The sequence below is a fragment of the Salminus brasiliensis genome, chromosome 2 (assembly GCF_030463535.1).
Source record: "Salminus brasiliensis chromosome 2, fSalBra1.hap2, whole genome shotgun sequence".
NCBI lineage: Eukaryota > Metazoa > Chordata > Actinopteri > Characiformes > Bryconidae > Salminus > Salminus brasiliensis.
The window spans coordinates 50,907,236-50,926,241 of record NC_132879.1 but is presented as its reverse complement, the minus strand read 5'-3'; the positions used below and the strand labels follow the sequence as shown (position 1 = coordinate 50,926,241).

Sequence of the window (19,006 nt, the reverse complement as noted above, 5' to 3'; positions counted from 1 at the left end):
GAACCCTAGAGTTCTAGCTTTTCTGCTGAGTTGTCAAGGTTGTTTTTGTGCTGTTACTGTTACTGACCTTGTTGTTGCTCATCTTTGAGCTGTTAATGCCGCCAGAATGGAGCCCCTTACAGTCACCAGAGGAAACAACAACATGTTAGACGCTGCTGACGTAGTTTATTGACCGATTCTATCCTGTGGTTTTATGTTTTAGCATTTCCTTTTAGTTTTTTTCTGAATGATCAATCATAGGGGTAATAATGTCATTCATGTTAATACTACCAATTAGGTTGATTTACATGTAATTTGCATTAGAGTATAACCGGTAATGCACAGACAGGGAGTTTAGCATTTGCCTCAGCTTTTGATATGGGATTGTTTTACTTCTGACCATCAAGATCAAATTTTCTTTGGTTTGCCTGCATTTCTGATTTGTCTCAGTAAATCTGATTCGAAATTGGAGAGACTGCATCCTGCTTGTTCTTGTAGTTCAAGCTGAGTTCACCAAAGGTCATCTTCATCAGTGCCATATGATTTTGATCGCAGGCTAAATGCAGAAAATCACTGCACCTAAAATGATAAAGTAACATTACAGAGGATGTTAGTCACAGTTTAGTCAAAAGTCCTTTCTCACATTTAATGTCTTCATCTCAGTTTGGTCAAAGATACAAGTTTTGATGTGAGCTTAAAAACCATTAGTAAATGAGCTGCAGCTGAAATTGAATAATTAAACATTGCTTGAGACGTCTGATTGAAACTTACCATCAGTTAGACAGTTGCGCCTCCCTGGAGCTGTGAAGCCCTGTACATTTCTGTGTCCAAGAACAAACTGATAGGTACATTTACTCAGAACTGTGTTTTAATGTAGTGTAATTTCACAGCCCTGGACCGGCCCTACGGTCTAACTGTACGTTTTAGGCAGAATTTCTACACAAAATATGAACTGAACAACTCCCAGCACACGTTATTGACGCAAATCACCTCTTCGTTCATAAATTTACATATAATTATTATTTAAAAGTCTATTTTTCATTGTGTCAACTGCATAGAATTTCAAGTTTCTGTAGAATATATATTTTCAGTAATTTAATATATTTTATGTCTGTCTCAGTGTTCAGGTCAACTTTGTTACATCTGTTAAAAACACATAAAACTGCAAACAGTTTTATCAATAAAACCAATAAAAATTCAGTGAAAAACATGCCGACATTCCTCCGGCATGGAAGGCAGTGAGATATGTCAAGCTTCCAATTTTATTATTTTGTTTAACAGTACAACAACAGTGTATTGATTATCACAGTATGTTAACAGTATATTAATTATTGGTCAGATTTGTCATTGTGATATTAAATGAATCCCTTGTTCAATTTTTAATAAACGATAATGTGTTAAAAACCCATAAAGCTCTGTTTTCAGACGTGCTGTGTGGAATCTAGTTCGAGATTAGCAAATGTAGTGGACCGATGAGTCAAATCTTTCCATTCTTGAAATGTACCCACAATTCTAGACTGTTCAACCTGAAACTTTAACTACATACAAAGTCCATGTTACATCCTGCCCTGTGTTACCGGCTGTTCTCCTCTAGTCTAGTCTAAGCCTACTAGACTAATAAAGAGGCTGTAGGGTGTACATTTAGTTGATTAGAATCCCTGACGAGCAGGATGATGAATTATTCATTTACTTGTCTCCTTCCTCATTCTGAAGCATGTAGCCTATGTGAAGTATGCTTCAGGCTAAAGGGGCTTTGCTACAGAGCGCGGTTAAATACAGAGCTGTAAGCCGTTGGTTTGGGGGAGGGGGGTTATGTAGAGGAAGACGAACCAGGCTTTCTATAGTCTGCACGCTGAGGAAAGTACGTGACTCATCATTGTGGATGCAGTCCGTGGTGAAGCGAGCAAGATTCTGGCTTTCTGGCTCAGGCGTTGAGGACAGTCCAAGGGACGGGAAGCTGTTCTTGCGAGGGTAGCAGCTCACAGAAAAAGAGATTATCCATACGCATAAATATAGAGCAGCGGCGAGCGGATTAAAGAAAGCGATTACGGTTGGAGAAACTTGATTTACGGAGGCGCTCGAGCTTTCCGGCTTGCACGTGTTTCAGACGACGCTGCGAGGGTTGCCATCGCGCATGTGCACTTCCCATTACGCTCTGCTGGCAGGCTCTTGCGTTTCTAACACTGAGTAATTATTTAGCCTGGTTGTTTGGAACAAAGAGCTTGTTCGTGTCAGTGAACATCTTTTTTCGAACGTGCAGGAATAATGCAGAAACCGAGAACTTCATCAAAAAGATCAAGGTTAGGGTTTTTTGTTTCTCCTTTGAAATCTGATTGCTGAAGCTCGTTTAGCATAAAATCCATAATGGATGTGCTCAAGGGCGAAGTAGGACACGGTGAGTGATTGCGCGTAGCCCTGATATGGTTTCAACAATTCAATGAAGGCTGCAAAGCCGTCCCAGGCCCGGGTCGTGCATCGATTATGTCTACAACACCGTCCCTGAAAAGGGCTGAAGCGGCTCACTGGTCATTCGCTGATGTAATTCGCGTGGAATAGGTAATGGCTGCACCTGGCCAAATACATCAGCTCAAGCTCAGTTAAAAGCATCCGATTGATTCGTGCTCTCCTGAGAGATCACCTGCTAGGTTACGGAGAGAAAGCAGCCACATCCCCAGACAGTGAGCGAGCATAATATCTTGGCATGTTTTGAGACTTCCGTTATTATCCAGCGGGACCAATGTGACTCAAAAACCCAATTAAAAATGATTCCACACAAAAGGACTTTCTGAAAACTCATCAGATAAATAATTATCTCCAGTATCTAAACCCAATCCGCTGATTTTTGTAATTGCCTGCTAATTTGGCAGCACTTGAGTTTTAGGGGAGGACTCGCGGCTCAACCTCTGCCGAAACCAATTCTTTCTCTGCACTGAAAAACAGAGCGGCTGCATCATTAGTATGACGTCATTAAGCTGCCCCCCACTCAAGCGCTTAATAAACTCCACAGCCATAGCCGAGCAATTCGGCTAATCCAAGAGAGTCTCTGTGGAAGTGGTAGTCAGTGGCAACGAGGCCTTGGCTTACTGCCCTTTGAGGATGGAGGTAACAAACTCTTTTGACCTTTCTCCTCATTACTTTGCTGTTATGCAGACCTCCACACCAGTGCTAACGCACTGCACCAGACAAAGCGTTAATTACAGTGCACAGAAATCATTAAAGTGAACGTTCCAGTGGTGGGCATGGGCTCTGAGGAGGTTTGTATATGTGTTGTTACTGGAACCCAGTTGGGCTGCCCACCATAATCTCACATGGGTCCCATCTAGGCCCCGCGTGCAGTTTACAACCCAGATGGGGCCTTTGTTAAACCCCTCCTGTTCAACCCATCACTGACCCTGGTGGGCATCTATTTGTGGGTCCAACATGAAACTCATGGACATTTTGGTTTCCAGCTGGGCTGACCGTACAGGCCACGCCTGGGCATGTTATCTGGCTAAAGTGCAAGTACCTGTCACATGTTCAACTTAGACTAATGCCATGTTTTAATACTACACTAATATGTAGTATTGGGATCCCTGCTCATTCATTATTTCCTCCCAAATCAAGAGTATTATAAAGAGTTTACCTTGCTTTTGTTGGAGTAACTGTCTCTAATGTCTAGAGAAGGATTTTGAAGCATTGCTGTGAAGATTTGATTGCATTCGGCGACAAGAGCATTTGCACCTGCATCTGTGACAGCAATGGGCAAAACTCAAAGTAGCTGAATGCACTGATTAGAAGGGGTGTCCACAAACATTTGGACGCAAAGTTTATGTGTAAATGGACCAGATCCAGGATGGACTGTCGATTCTTCCCTGGTCTGTGGTAAACAGCTCGGTTTGAGCTCGGAATCAGGACGCACATTAAATATCTTCTGTATTAATGAGATGTTTTTGTCGGTTCACAAAAACACGAGGGTGCGTGTTGCCGGAGATTTCACCCTGTTTGGCATCTTGGCAGGTAACCATGGCGACGTGTGGCCTTTCGTGGCAGAGTGATTTATGATATTACAAGGCAGAAAATTAGACATGAAATCTGAAAGCCAGCATACAACGTGGTTCAGAAATCTGGTCCAGTATGCAGACTGCAGTTGTCACCAAAAGTACACCATTAAATCTGACTTTTTGTTCTTTATGACTTTTGTTCACATCTGGTTTAATGGCTAATTTGTCATGGTAAGCGCTAAATGATCTAAAACACAGCTATTCAGACCACACCAAACTGCCTGCAGAGAGCCCGTTTACACCTGACATTAACATGAGTTTGTATCCAGTTTTGTTTCTTCTGACCTGATTCTGTTTACACTTTGGGCCCTATTTTAGCGATCTTTTGGCAAGCCGTCAACCGGGCAGCTTGATATAGGGTGTGTCAGTGTGTCATTGCTGTCATAACGATGGGAAAAGTATGCCTTGCATGGCTTGGAACGTGCAAAAAGGCATGTACTAGGTCTCTTAATTATTCATGGGAGTGTTTTGGGCGTAACGTGCAATAAACCAATCAGCGGGGGTGTACGCACATTGGGCTCACACCTGTGTTGACAATTCACTGCTAATATAGCAACGAACGTCTGACTGTTGACGTCTGCCTAGGTTGTTTTCCGTCAGTGTTGCACCTGTGTTTTCCGTTGCCAAGATAGCAAAACACTAGAAATTTACCTGAACACACTTCATTTAGAGACCACCACGCCCACCAGCATAGATACATTCGCAAGCACAGTTGCTATTTAAACCATGCGTGCAGAAGGCGTGAAAATAGACTGTTGGCGGGGTGTAAGATAGGGCCCTTGGCATTTAATGCGTCTCCAGTGTGACCAGAAGAGATCCGAGTTTACTTTCCCACATAAAATGCACACCAACACATCATTTTACTTCCTGTTTTACCTCCTGTAAACAACGATTTCCCGTCAAAACTGTCCTGCTCTGAGAAACAGTGAAAAGTTTTGAGGAAAGGTGGGGGTTCTACAACGCGGTGAAACAGTAGATGATCCCTGTATTACTGTAGCGGCGCTATCGGAAAATGTGACAGACTACTTAAACCACAAAGGAACGAACTGTGATGCTGCTCTCGTCTACCTGTAAGTATAAGCGTGAGGTGCATACACATACACACACACACACTCACAGATAGCGAGGGAGCTAGGGCAAGAGGGAGAGAGTAATTTTTACTCATATTAAAAAAAGTTATTTTTTAATAATCTGACACACAGTGCATCTTGTGTGGTTTTTCATCAAGTGAAATCCGAACGTAATCTGATCACCAGAAACACTGTTAATGCCAAGTGTAAACCGGCCCTAACAGTCTCAACACACCTCTTCTCAAATTAAATGTAAAAATGTGAATACTGAACTGTAAATCAACTGTGAAATTCAGTTCTAATTCAGGATTTTATTCCAGATGTTGATCCAGATGTATAATAATATTCAAATGTTAGAGTTTTGCATTTAAATTCATATTAAAAAAAAAAAAGTCATATATTTCCTTCATATTTTTCTTCCAATTTGGTACTGCCAATTAGCCCACCCGTCCATAAATCCTCCTCTCTTTTTACCTTCTCCGAGTAAATGGTCACCCAGTCCGACCTGCTGGAAGACTGCCTGCTGAGGTCCCCTCTACCTGCGTCAGACCGGCTGCCACCTACCAGTCCGACCATCAGGCCCCCCACCCACCACCACCCATACCAGACCAGCTGCACACCCTCCTACCACTGCTACCTGTTTAATGACCATGTAAAACCTAAATGGACTCTTAACTATCTGCCACTATTAATATCACCACTATTAACCTTTGTTGTATCTGGTTTGGTCATTTTTATCATAAATGTTTAAATAGTTCTGATCAGAGGAGGATGGGTCGGGTCCCCCTTGTGAGTCTTGGTTCCTTCCAAGGTTTCTTCCTCCAGCTTTGAGGGAGTTTTTCCTTGCCACTGTCACTGTTGGCTGCTCTCTGGGGTCTTTGATCCTTCATGTCTTACGTTATTTCTTCTGTGTCTCTGTCTTTTACTAATTACTAATTATGTAAAGCTGCTTTGTGACGACAACAGTTGTAAAAAGCTATACAAATAAATCTGACTTGACTTGACTTGACATAGCACTAGCAATGTTCCCGACACTGGTTGAGTTAGGACTTTACACACGTCTCCTCTGATACATGCATAGCCAGCCTCTTCCCTTTTCAAACTGCCATGGATGCGGCATCACCAGGCAGCTGACACGCTCGGACAGCACCGGGTCCCCAGCTCCACTGCACCAGCTAACAGACGCTTGTACCAGCCAACAACACTTCAAATGTTACAAGAGGAGAAGGCATCATCTACCCGCCTGGAGAGAGCACGGCCAACTGTGCTCTCTTGCACTCCGGCTGCTGATGTCAAAGTGGCAAGGCTCATGATCCGAACTTTTTGTTTTGTGTTGATTTCAGATCCACATCAGAGCCCCTTTGTGGGATGTATGCTGGCAGCATTACATGCAGAACACTGACGGAGCTGTACACACATCTCAATAAGTGTCTAATATTTGAACGTCTGTGTGCGGGAGGTTTATTCACCAGTTCCAGAATCAACTCTCCCAACAAACCCAGGACTTGTCCTTGAGGACGTTTTCTGTTCATATTCAAATTACAATCAACTGAAGTAGTGTTCTGTTTACTCCTGTACGTTCTGCAGCAAATACGCCAGAACTGCTGAACCTGGCAGTCTGTACTAACAGTACAAAAAGCCAGGCTTACGAATGTGACCTTGCTTTCTGCTGTCACGTTTTCTGCCACAGGGCCTTGCTGGTGAGTTCTTGGCTTAATTTAATCTGAAGACACACTCGAGCACAACAGGGTTCAGAGATGGTTGAGTCAGCACACACTCCAGGGAGGAGTGAATAAGAATAGGCCATGGTTTGACCCCCTCAAGTTATGGTTAAAACTCTGAAAAAGCAGCAGAGCAACTGATGCATTGACACTTCCTTCTAATGAATGCATTCCACAACTGGAAGTTGCACCCATTGCTGACACAGATGTGCAAATGCACGTCCACTCAGCTTGTCTAGTCCTTGTAGAGAAGTACTGCCAATAGAATAGGACACCATGTCTAATGCCAGACGAGAGGGCAGTGAGCTGTGGAGTTGTGGTACAGTGTTCTCTGGAATGATGGTGCTCTTGGTGGTGATCACCCAACATTTCTACCTCACTAACTTTTGCTCTTGTCGCTGAGTGCAATCAAATTCTTATGCAAAGGCCTTCGTCCCTGGACAGTAGAGGCAGTTATTTCAACGACAGCAGGATACACTCTTTTTAACACCCTTGCCAGCCATCACTTTTTGAACGTGATGACATTTTAGAGCCATTTACCCACCTTGAGAGAGCACGGACAATTGTGCTCTCTCAGACTCTGACTGCTGATGACTATGAAGTGGCATGGCTTGGGATCTGAACTTGAGACCCCCAGGTCATAATGGTAGTCACTGGTAGTAACGGAGCCACTCTGAGCCTTAGGCAGCAAAGTTGTTCATAATGTAATTAAGAAACGGCAAATATCAGGAATGGTGGAGGTCAAGTTAAGGGCTGGACGGCCAAAAAAACTTTTGCTTGTAGGGTTGTTATCAAGGCAAATCAAAACCCTGGATTGCAAAAGACTTTCCTGAAGATTGAGCAATCTCCTGAGTGATTGTGCACTGTTCTACTGCCTGCGTTCTGGCCCTTTCACAGCACTTTATGCCTTTTTGAGATCAGTTTTGAGGTCTTCTACTCACTTAACCATTCACAGTAACATACCTTGCATGCCCAAACTCTTGCATGCCACTATGATATGATATGATATTCAGTTGGAACATACAGCTACTGTTCCTCTCACGTGATGTCGTATTCAGGTGCATGTTATTGTAAATAGAAAATCATGTTACTGTAATACACTCTAATCAAAATGCCTCTACCAAAATCCACCACATTTTTAAGGCTTTTTAAAATACAAGCACTGTGTTGACATGCAAATTTAGAACAATACCATTCTACAAGCTGGTGGACTCCACCTAACCCCGCTTAGCTCCACACACAGTCATCATCTCACCATCACAAATTTCACCTCATTTCAGGCTGGCATCACAGACATGGAGGTTACCCAGAAGGTTAGCATGAGCAAACAAGCCAAAGACAACAGCCCTGGCAGTTTTAGTGGACACACCGCTCGGCACCATAAGCCTGTTCTCTATGCCTTTTTTCCATGTGGGTGTAGGGATCAAAGTGTGCCGCTGATCCTTAGTCACGAGTCGCTTCCGGCTGGCGCTCCATCAGACTGATCACCCAGCATCCGTCTGACGGATTACAGCCCCTGCGGGGGCGCCAGGCACACAGTCAAACCAAGAGGGATTCTGGTTAATCTGAAATGCCCCACATGCATGTGTGTAATGAGGTGCATCGATCCAAGACTGCAAGCTTTGTGTGGCTGTTAAGTTGCACCCCCCCCCCATCCTCTCCTCTTAATTATGCTTGATTGTATTTCCCATCAATCATTGGCAAACAAGGAATTGGTGGGAGGAGTCTATGATCTGCCATTGTTTCATCAGTTCAGTGTGTTGTGTGTTTAGCGGTGTCACAGCAGCTGAAATTAGACGTAGCAGTCAGCATGTGACTTCACAGAGTTAAGAGCTAAGTGATTAGTGACTGTGTATTCAGCACATATAACTGAAGGTGTTATGGGTCTGACAATGTGCAGTTCCCTCAGGACAGTTTCATAAAGCTTAATGATAAATTTAGAAAAGTTATGATTACTTAATAAGTCTAAATCCCCCTTCCCTACAAAGTTAATCAACAACGACCCAGCCAGCATGCTCACGTGGGGCTCCCATGGGTGGAACGTGGGCTAGGGGGTACAGATGGGCATGGGATGTAAATAGGTTTGTACATGTGTTGTTACTTTGACCCAATCGGGCTCCTCCAATGGGTCTCATCGTTACAGCCCACTGTAATCTCACATGGGTCCCATCTAGGCCCCACGTGCAGTGTACAACCAAGTTGGGGCCAATGTTTAAGCCTCCCTGGTCCCATCACTGATCCTGGTGGGCATCCATATGTGGGGCCAACATGGAACCCATGTCAAAATGTTCGGCCAGGGGTGCCCAAACATTTGCAGGCAACAGTACATGTATATATATACAGTGGAGGAAATAAGTATTTGATCCCCAACTGATTTTGTAAGTTTGTACTAATATAATAATTAAACAGTCTATGATTTTTATGGTAGCTTCATTTTAACAGTGAGAGATTGAATATTAAAAGAAAATCTAGAAAATGAAATAATATTTAAATAAAACATTATTTGCATTTCATTGAGGGAAGTATTTGATCCCCTAAAAACCATGCTTGATGTTGACTCCCACAGACCACTGGCACACCCTAATCTCAGTGAAGTCGTTGCCTGCATGAGAGACACCTGTCCCAAATTATCACCTGTGTAAAAGGCCACCTGCCAAGAGACTCAGTAACACTCCAACATCTCCAGCATGGGCAAGACTAAAGAGCTGTCTAAAGATGTCAGGGACAAAATTGTTGACCTACACAAGGCTGGAATGGGCTACAAAGCCATAAGTAAGAAGCTGGATGAGAAGGTGATAATTGTTGGTGCAATTATTTGGAAGTTGAAAGAAGTACAATATTACTGTCAATCGACCTAGGCCTGGAGCTCCATGCAAGATATCACCTCGTGGAGTTTCATTGATCATGAGAAAGGTTAAAAATCAGCCAAGGACTACACAGGAGGAGCTGGTTAATGATCTCAAGGCAGCTGGGACCACAGTCTCCAAAAAAACACATTGGTAATACACTGAGACGTAATGGTTTAAAATCCTGCAGTGCACGCAAGGTTCCTCTGTTCAAGAAGGCTCATTCCTTAGAAGGGGTGTCCACAAACATAATAGTAATTTATTGGTTATTGAAACATTACAGATTCTCTGGTGCTTTAAAGGCTTCCTAAATATTTTCTAATCTTCTAAAGGCTATGCATGTTATGTTCAGTCCACTCATTTTAACATTTGTTTCACAGATATTGATTACTTGATTCAATAATGACAGACCAAGAGTAACAGGACATTTTTAAAAGGGCTTTTACATACATTCCATTGATTTTCCTTTCGGTAAGAGGTAATCATGCCAATTATGAATATCAATGAGCGAAAAACGAATTATCAAACAGTAGTCACCTCCTACCCCATGTGAAGCAATCTTGCTTCTCAATGCCACCAAGGTGACTTTCACTATAAAAACAATACTTTCTTAATTACAAAAACTTCAAGTGTTTAGTTACCAAAGGAAATTCCAAATACTGACAACCAATACAGAGCATGTAATGGCATGTAATGTAATGTAAAGTATTCAGTCTCAGTATTTTCTCTCTAAACTCAATTATCCACTCAGTGGAGGGCGAGGGAATACGCAGAGAGCCAGTTAAAATATCTCCAATAACAATGTGCTAATATATGTAATAACCTTCGTATCTTTTCTTGCCCTCGGAAGTGATAACAGCCGGAAAGCAAGCTCTTGCTAGCTCATTTAGGACTGCCACTGAGATGTCCCTGATGACTGTCATGAATCGGCCTTTGGAAAGGTTGAGGATATCACACGGAAGACATAACATGGCAAAACGGAAAAGGTCTCCTAGTTGTTTCAGGGGCAACATATGATCAGAAATGTCAAAATGCCAACACTTTGCTGTAAGACTTCTCCATCACCTCCTTCTTGCCTCATTCCCACTATCTGACTCATGCATGCTATCCCGGCGATTGCACTGATGTCAGCCCCCAGATGGCCCCAGATGCTGAGACCATTTTTTTACTTTCATTACATATTAATGCAAAAGCCTCATTCGAGGGAAGGAAATCAACTGAAAGCATTCATTGATATCCAGAATGTGGCAGAGAGCAAATTAACTGAGTCTGTAAACCACACAGGAGAAGGAATTTGCCCTTCTGCTCTCCTAAACGTAAAGAAGCTGAAGTTCTCCTTAGTCAGTGTAGATGCATAAATCGCTTTACTCTACTATTCCAGTAGCTGATTATAGCAGTGAGAGTTAATTAAGTTCAACGTTCTAGTCCCTCTGTGTATCACAATCTGGGTTAAAGAGACTGAATTACAGCCTGGAATGTTGTCATTACAGATGGGTGTTCTCAATCACAATGCTGAGTAATCAGCTGGTACTAGGACCCAAAGACAATAACAATACAACCGTGGCTTTTCTTAGTGAAGATGCAAGCGTAGCCTTGTAGCCTTATGGATGGGGCCAAACCTGCCTGATGAAGGGCACCTCATTCAAGGTGAAGTGAGTAACATTGATCATCTTCATCACAGCCGCATCTGTCAAGGGGTGGCTACATTAGGCAGCAGGTGATCAGTCAGTTCTTGAAGGTGATGAAGGTGTTAAAAGCAGGACAAATAGGCAAGCATAAGGATGTGGGCCACTTTTACAAGAACCAAGAAACTGTGATGACTAGACGAATGGGTCAGAACATCTCCAAAACATCAGGCAGGTCTAGTGTTTTTTTCTGTTATGCAGTGGTCAGTACCTACCAAAAGTGCTCCAAGAAGCGGTAAAAATGCAACAGGATAACAGGCACCTCAGGCTCCTTGATGCGATCCGTGGAGGCTCCACCTCACAACTTACAGGACCTGAAGGATCTACTGCTAACATCTTGGTGCAAGACACCACAGGAGGCCTTTAGAGGTCTCATGGAGTCCAAGCATGAATGGTCAGATCTGTTGTGGTGGCACAAGGGGGACCTACTCAATATTAGGCAGGTGGTGCTGAACCTGAACCTGAAGGTAAGGTTTCAAACCAGGGATGTCCAATCCTTGTCCTGAAGATCTACCACCCTGGAGAGCCTGGATCCAACACAGCTGGCTCTAATACTGAGATGTCCCTGAAGGCCTTGCAGCTTTGCCTTGTCCGTGAGGTGAGCTAAAGTACTGCTTTTCATTCTTATTAATAGACAGTTAGAATATTAAAACAACGAGTTTAAAGGATGGTCAATACTCTTGTTTCTATGACAGCTGGCCATAGACCGTCAGTGTGTAAAACAAAAACAGGCACTACATTGACTGGCCAGTTTCCTTGACAGCTCACTGAGCTGAAAATATATTGCTCAACTGTTCATGCCTTGTAAAGCTGGTTTAGCAGCTTCGCTTATGATTAATAATGAATGGATTTTGATGAGGTTTGTTCTAGCAAAGTTTATAGATGAATGCTTATTAGTGACCCATAAAAGGGTTCTCTGGCTCGCTTCTCTCTAGAGATCCACCTCCAGACAGCCCACATTTGCTCTTCCATTTGCAGTACTAATGTCTACCGTTTGATTACTCAACAAGGTATCCTACTGGTCCCCTGTCGCTGTAGTTGCTTTAGCTAAGTGGCTTTACATACTGCCCAGCCAACATGCTCATGTGGGGCTCACAAGGGTGGGTTTCAGGTGGGCATGGGCAGCTCTGTGTGGGTTTGTACATGTATGCTACTGGGCCTTGGTTGGGCTTCCTCAATGGTCTCCATCATTACAGCCCAACCTAACCTCACATGGGTCCAATCTAGGCCCTGAGTGAAATATAACCCAGTTGGAGCTCACGTTCAACCTCTCCTCGACCAATCACTGACCCTGGTGGGCATTTATATGTGGGACCAACATGGAACCCATGCAAAATCTTCTGGTTCCCAGTTGGGCTAACCACACATGCCCCACACAGGCATGGTATCCGGGTGTTATCGTCCATAAGTCTTTGTCACATTTGTAGGTTAACTTACATTCAACTCGGGGTGTATTCCCCTGCCTGGGAAGCCATAAATGCACCATTTTCTCCAGCTAAATGGATAGCAAATGCAAGAGGCAAGACAAAAGCTGAATCTTAAGTAGTGTTTATAAGCAACACTTGGGCCACACACTAGTGGTATCCTCTTGCCGACAGTTTGCAAACTTCCTAATGTAGTAAATACATTTTTAATTTGAAGTCTGATGAGGTTGATTGCTTTCGACAGGGTGGCTGGGCACCCATGCACATCTTCCCGCTCTCATCTTTCAGGGTATGGTGTAAGCTTGCCCAGCTGTAAGTAGCAAAATCAAAGCCCTACAGTAATGACTTTCATCAATTATCTCAGGCTGGCACACAGTGAGTAGAAAGAGATTTTAGGAATTCGAGTGGTAAAACCATTTAGCGCTCAAATCTATAGTCCTCGTCAACTGGTGTCCGATGCCAATGATTCACTCTTTGTCTGCAGTTTGCTGCTCCTTCGCAGTCGTAAAACGGTCCTGGCTGTGATCGGCATGCTGAGATGCAGGGGACCTGGCTTCCAGGGGAATAATTAGTCTAGTCCGACACCTTTAAGCATTGCCTCTGATTATTCCCTGTCATGTTCATTGACAGCTCATTTTGTGCGCCTTCTTTTGATGTTACAAAATCCCTAAGCTGCAGTATTTACAGAGCAAGGCCTCCTCCCTCTGAAACAAAGAGGAAGGGAAAAACAGCGAGGAATCCCCAAAGCATCAAGTGGGTTCAAATGAATATACACCAGTGCTGTCCACAGTGGCAAACAAAAGATGTATCCATGTGTGTGCGAGCGCAGATAGTGTGTATTCTCAGCTGTTGCTTTGATGTTGGGCTGTAATAGAAAAGGCGCCTTCATTTGCAACTTTATCGCTGTCATGGTTGCTTCCACGAGTTTGACTGACAGGTACAAATGAGTCCTGTGTACATTTTGCAGGCTTTGTAGCTCGGCTGATGTCACCCGGGAGTTCGCTATAGATTATGTATTACAGAATTGGGGGAAAACAGGAAGGACGTCCATGGGAGGACCTGCCATTGTGCGATTTCACGCTCCTCACCAAAGTCAAGCCCGAGCCTGTCGTCCAAAAACACAGTCTGAAAGTGACCAGGCTCAGTGTGACATGATGCTGCCTGTTCCATAATATCCGTAGACTCTTTTTCACGGAATGTTTTTTAGGTGTTCTCTTACCGTGCTGCCAGTCATGAGCGGACAGGAGCTGCAGTATCCAGCCGAGCTCTTGGCCTGCCAGTATCTCCCTCACTTTCTGATCTCTCATTTCTAACGTGAAGTGAATTTTCAGCTTGATATCTTTTTTTCCTCCCCCAAGCTTTCTGAACCTCTTGCCCTGTTTAGCCCCAGCCATTGATTTTGCACTCAGCGATGTGGGATACTCAGTGGAGCTTGCTTTTGTTTATCTGGCCTTTCTCTTTATTTTTTTTTTTCCACTTCGCTTCTGCTGTCACATGACAGCTCATCCATCACGCCAGTTTGGTCTGCCTGGATGAGGAACGGCATGCCGGCACAGCCCGTAATAAGGACATTAAACATCTCAGCCTGACTAAGAGAGTGACCTTCTGCTCTGAGGAAGGCAGCGTCCATCTCCACCGACCAGCCCAGCATTCTCCGATCAAACACCTTGCCTACTGAGCACTCTCCGGACAGATTCCTGTGCGTGGCTTGCAAAGAGTGGCCTTAGACTCAACAGAAAAAAAGATTAGGGGTGGTACGGTTATTGGAATTAATGATGTGCTCTAAGGTAGGAAGCACTTTTTGGGTGAAAAGCTAGAGTATGTCAAAGTGAGAGAGGTAGAGTAAGTCAGAGAGAGAGCGCTGCAGTTAGCCAGAGTGAGAGAGCTGGGATTAGAATCAGAGTGAGAGAGCTGGAGTGAGTCAGAGTGAGAGAGCTGGAGTAAGTCAGCGAGAGAGCTACATTAGGTCAGAGTGAGAGAGCTGGAGTTAGAATGAGAGTAAGGCAGAGTAAGAGAGCTAGAGTAAGTCAGAGTACGAGAGCTAGAGTAAGTCAGAGTGAGAGAGCTAGAGTAAGGCAGAGTAAGAGAGCTAGAGTAAGCCAGAGTAAGAGAGCTAGAGTAAGTCAGAGTAAGAGAACTAGAGTAAGCCAGAGTAAGAGAGCTGGAGTAAGTCAGAGTGAGAGAGCTAGAGTAAGTCAGAGTGAGAGAGCTGGAGTAAGTCAGAGTGAGAGAGCTGGAGTAAGTCAGAGTGAGAGAGCTAGAGTAAGGCAGAGTGAGAGAGCTGGAGTAAGTCAGAGTGAAAGAGCTGGAGTGAGTCAGAGTAAGAGAGCTGGGATTAGAATGAGAGTGAGAGAGCTGGAGTAAGTCAAAGTGAGAGAGCTAGAGTAAGGCAGAGTGAGAGAGCTGGAGTAAGTCAGAGTGAAAGAGCTGGAGTGAGTCAGAGTAAGAGAGCTGGGATTAGAATGAGAGTGAGAGAGCTGGGATTAGAATGAGAGTGAGAGAGCTGGAGTAAGTCAGAGTGAAAGAGCTGGAGTTAGTCTGAGTAAGAGAGCTGGGATTAGAATGAGAGTGAGAGAGCTGCAGTAAAACAGAGTGAAAAAGCTGACGTAAGTAGCAGTGAGTGATCTAGAGTAAGAGTGATAGTGAGAGAGCTGTTGGAGGTCGGGGAGTTGGCGGTTGGGGGTTACAGGAGCAGTGTCTCTCTGCTGTCACCTGACAGAGGCCGGTCTCCGCTGCCCGCTGGAGTGTAACTGTCCGACAGTTTGAGGGCAATGCTGCGTCCCACTCTCTCTGCTGCCTGTGTTAGCCCACCCTGTCGTGCAGCTTCCAACCTCCAGCTCATCCTGACAAACGTGTCCCCTCTGAGCTGTCTCTACTGGCCAGGGAAGACTTTCTACTAGAGTTTGGAGAATTGCTGTGAGGATTTGATTGCATTTAGCAACAAAAGCAAACATTAGTGAGTGTCCACTGCTCCACAGCTCACTTCTAGGGGCTTTATTCCCCCCTAGCCCACGTCTGGCATTAGGCATGGTACCAATAGGTTCATGTTTATCTGCTCCAGAGAGTCCTATTTTATTGGCAATTCTTCGGTACAGGGACTATGCTCGTCTGTGCATGTGCATTTGCATACAAGTGTCATCAGAGAGGGTGTCCAAAAACATTTGGACACATAGTGTATGAGGTCAAGAAATGATAGTCAGTGTAAACCAACCACCAGCCAGCGTTCATAGTTCCTGTACAGAAGTATGGCCAATAGAATAGGACTTTCTGGAGCAGACAAACATGAACCTGTTGGTGCCATGCCCAATGTTAGCCGTGGGCTAGAGGATTATAAAGACCCCCAGCACTGAGCTGTGGAGCAGTGAACCTGTGTTCTCTGGAATGGTGGATGGTGCTCCATGCAGTACTGTTTGGATGACCACTGAAAAGAAGTCGAAGAGAAGAGGGAGAGAAGTTCCGTTTTTGTGTGGCCATGGCTGCCGACCAGGAGGAAAGCTTCTCGAGACCGGCTTGTCGTACGCTTACTCATATTTATTCGTTTCCTGCTGCTTTCAGAGATAGCTCAGCTCTGTTTCGCATCCACAGCTGCCAGGAAAAGCTTTTGAGGGCTGGCGTGCATATGCAGCTCCGGATGTGTTATATGAAACATGAAACAGGGGCTTCTCTGCATCATGGAGTTTTAATCCTCCAAAACTTTTAATAGCAGCATGAGCGCTCATGTTGAATGGTTTTGCAGAGTGGAAATTGGGTTAGTAAGGCATTTTTGGCACCGGGGCTTGGGACTGGTGTCCTATTTAGAAGCAGCAACAAATTGCAATGGCTTTATCTTGGATCCGCTGGATCCATCGGGAGCTCACTTTCAAATGATGCAAACCCATACATATTTTTGGGGTTCATTTTGAATCAAAGCATTTGAAAAAGTGAGTCATGAACCAGTAGACCAGTGTTTATTTTGGTGTTTTTCTGAAATGCATGCTTCTAAGGATACACTGCATAAATAACCTCCCATGGACATTCACAAGCCGTGGAATATAGGAAAAATACAAATGCTGTATATCTCTCTACTGTAAAAACTCAAGACCTGCTGGTAGATTTGACATAGTCTAAGCTGGTCTTTGATGGTCAATGTGGTTGAAAAGTTGGCCAGCCAGGCACACATACAGAAAACATACCCTATGCTGGTAAGCAAGCTGGTTAAGCTGTTGAACCAGCTTAGTCAAATTTTTTGGTACTGCCAATTAACCCACCTGTTCATAACCCCCCCAGCACTAGCAATGCTCCTAGGATGGTAAGGACACGTCTCCCCTGAAGCCATCTGAAGACAGCCATCTCCTCTTTTCAAGCTGCCACCGTAAGGGTGGGTGGGTGGTTGGCAGGCACCGATGGCTGACGCTTGAGTGATGGGGGGGCGGGGGGGGAAGAGCCATCTATCCACCCGGAGAGAGCACAATCAACTGTGCTCTTTCAGACTCCAGCTGCTGATGGCAAAGAGGCATGGCTCGGGGTTCTCTGGGAATTTGCAACCATAGTGGCAGAATACAGTGTACAAATTTTAGCCCAGTTTCTGCCAACACTCTTTACGGTCCTTGTTGTGTCCTTGTTCTCAAACCTGATTACAATCCCACAGAAATACACTTTAATAATAAAGGGAAGCCCAGATACTCACGCAAGGAGTGCCACTCATCTTGCCGTATGGTCTTGGTGATGTTGTAGGACAGATTCTTGGGTATCGTGGCTGAAGAATAGTGGTACTTGATATAGGAGCATCTTGCAATGGCACCTAGAATAAAACAGATCAAATATGAGTATGAGGCCACCTGGTAATCGCAATTGTGCAGGTTATTTACTGTAAGAAATTCAAGCAATGCATAAGCTACTGCGCCATAAGTATTAGCCTTCTACCACACGTTTAATTCTCTGGTAGAGCTGCAGAGAAGCAGATACTTCCAGCTTTATCTGAATAAACGCAGCAGTGGTAACTTCGCAGACCGTCTCTCTCTGTAGGTGGCTCTTCACTCCAGTGCATTTGATGTGAAGGCATTTATTTAGCATCTGTTTTGATGCACACTCTGCCAGTGCCGTTTAGATTTCACTACACCATGTTTACCAAGATAAGTAACACATCACACCCCATCTTTCTTTCTTCTTTTCACCCATTTATCCATTTATCCATCCATCTACATTATGTGTCCAAATGTTTGTGGACACCCCTTCTAATGAATGCATTCAGCTACTTTAAGTTGCACTCATTGCTGACACAGATGTGCAAATGCACACACACAGCTTGTCTAGACCCTGCAGAGAAGTATGAGTGATAGAATCAGACTCCCTGGAGCAGATAAACGTGAACCCATGACTAATGCCAGGTGTGGACTAGAGGGGTATCAATCTCCCCAGAGTAGTGGAACTGTTCATCTATCCATTCAGCCACCTTTCATCCATTCATCCATCCTTACTTTCTTATCTATCCACCTATAATCCATCCATCTATTATTCTCTTTGTTCTTCCATCCATCTCTTCAACTCCATCATCCATTCATCCCTTCTTCCTTTCTTCCTTTCATCACCAATAATCCATCCACCCCTTCTTAGTTCCTCCCCTCCTTCCATTCATGCATCCATCCATTTAACCATCCATTCATCCCTTCATCCATCATTCTTTCAATCCATCTATCCATGCAGCCACCCTGCCATCCACCCACCCACCCTTACTTTCATCCTACTCTCCATCCATCCATTCTTTCTTACCCATCGACCACCTATAATCCATTCACCCAGAATTCTTCTTCTTCCATCCAATAATCCATCCATCTTTTATTTTTTTCCCCACCTCATCCTTCCATCCTTCCTTTTATACATCACCAATAACCCATCCACCCCTTTCTTTTCTCTTTCCCTTCTTTCATTCATGCATCCATCCATCCATTAATGCATCATTCTTTCCATCCATCTATCTATACAGCCACCCTGTCCTCCACCCACCCATCCTTACTTCCATCCTACTCTCCATGCATCCATCCTTTCCTATCCATCGATCACCTATAATCCATCCACCCATTATTCTTCTTCTTCCATCCATCTCTCCACCTATACTCTCCTCCTCTCTATCAATAATCCAATCGCCTGTCCTTTCTTTCTTTCCCTCATCCATCTATCCTTCCTTCCTTTTTATTTCTATTCTTCCTTTATCCATCACAAATAACCCATCCACCCTTCTTCATTCCCTCCCTCCTTCCATTTA

General features: G+C 44.2%; 1 protein-coding gene across 1 annotated transcript in view; it reads right to left on the bottom strand.

Moving 5' to 3' along the window:
- Positions 1-19,006, bottom strand: part of tmem178bb (transmembrane protein 178Bb) — a 126,692-nt gene that overhangs the window by 47,966 nt on the left and 59,720 nt on the right. Inside the window, exon 3 of the mRNA XM_072673091.1 lies at positions 17,432-17,545. Within this exon, the coding sequence (XP_072529192.1) occupies positions 17,432-17,545 (114 nt within the window). The remainder of the gene's footprint in view (positions 1-17,431; positions 17,546-19,006) is intronic.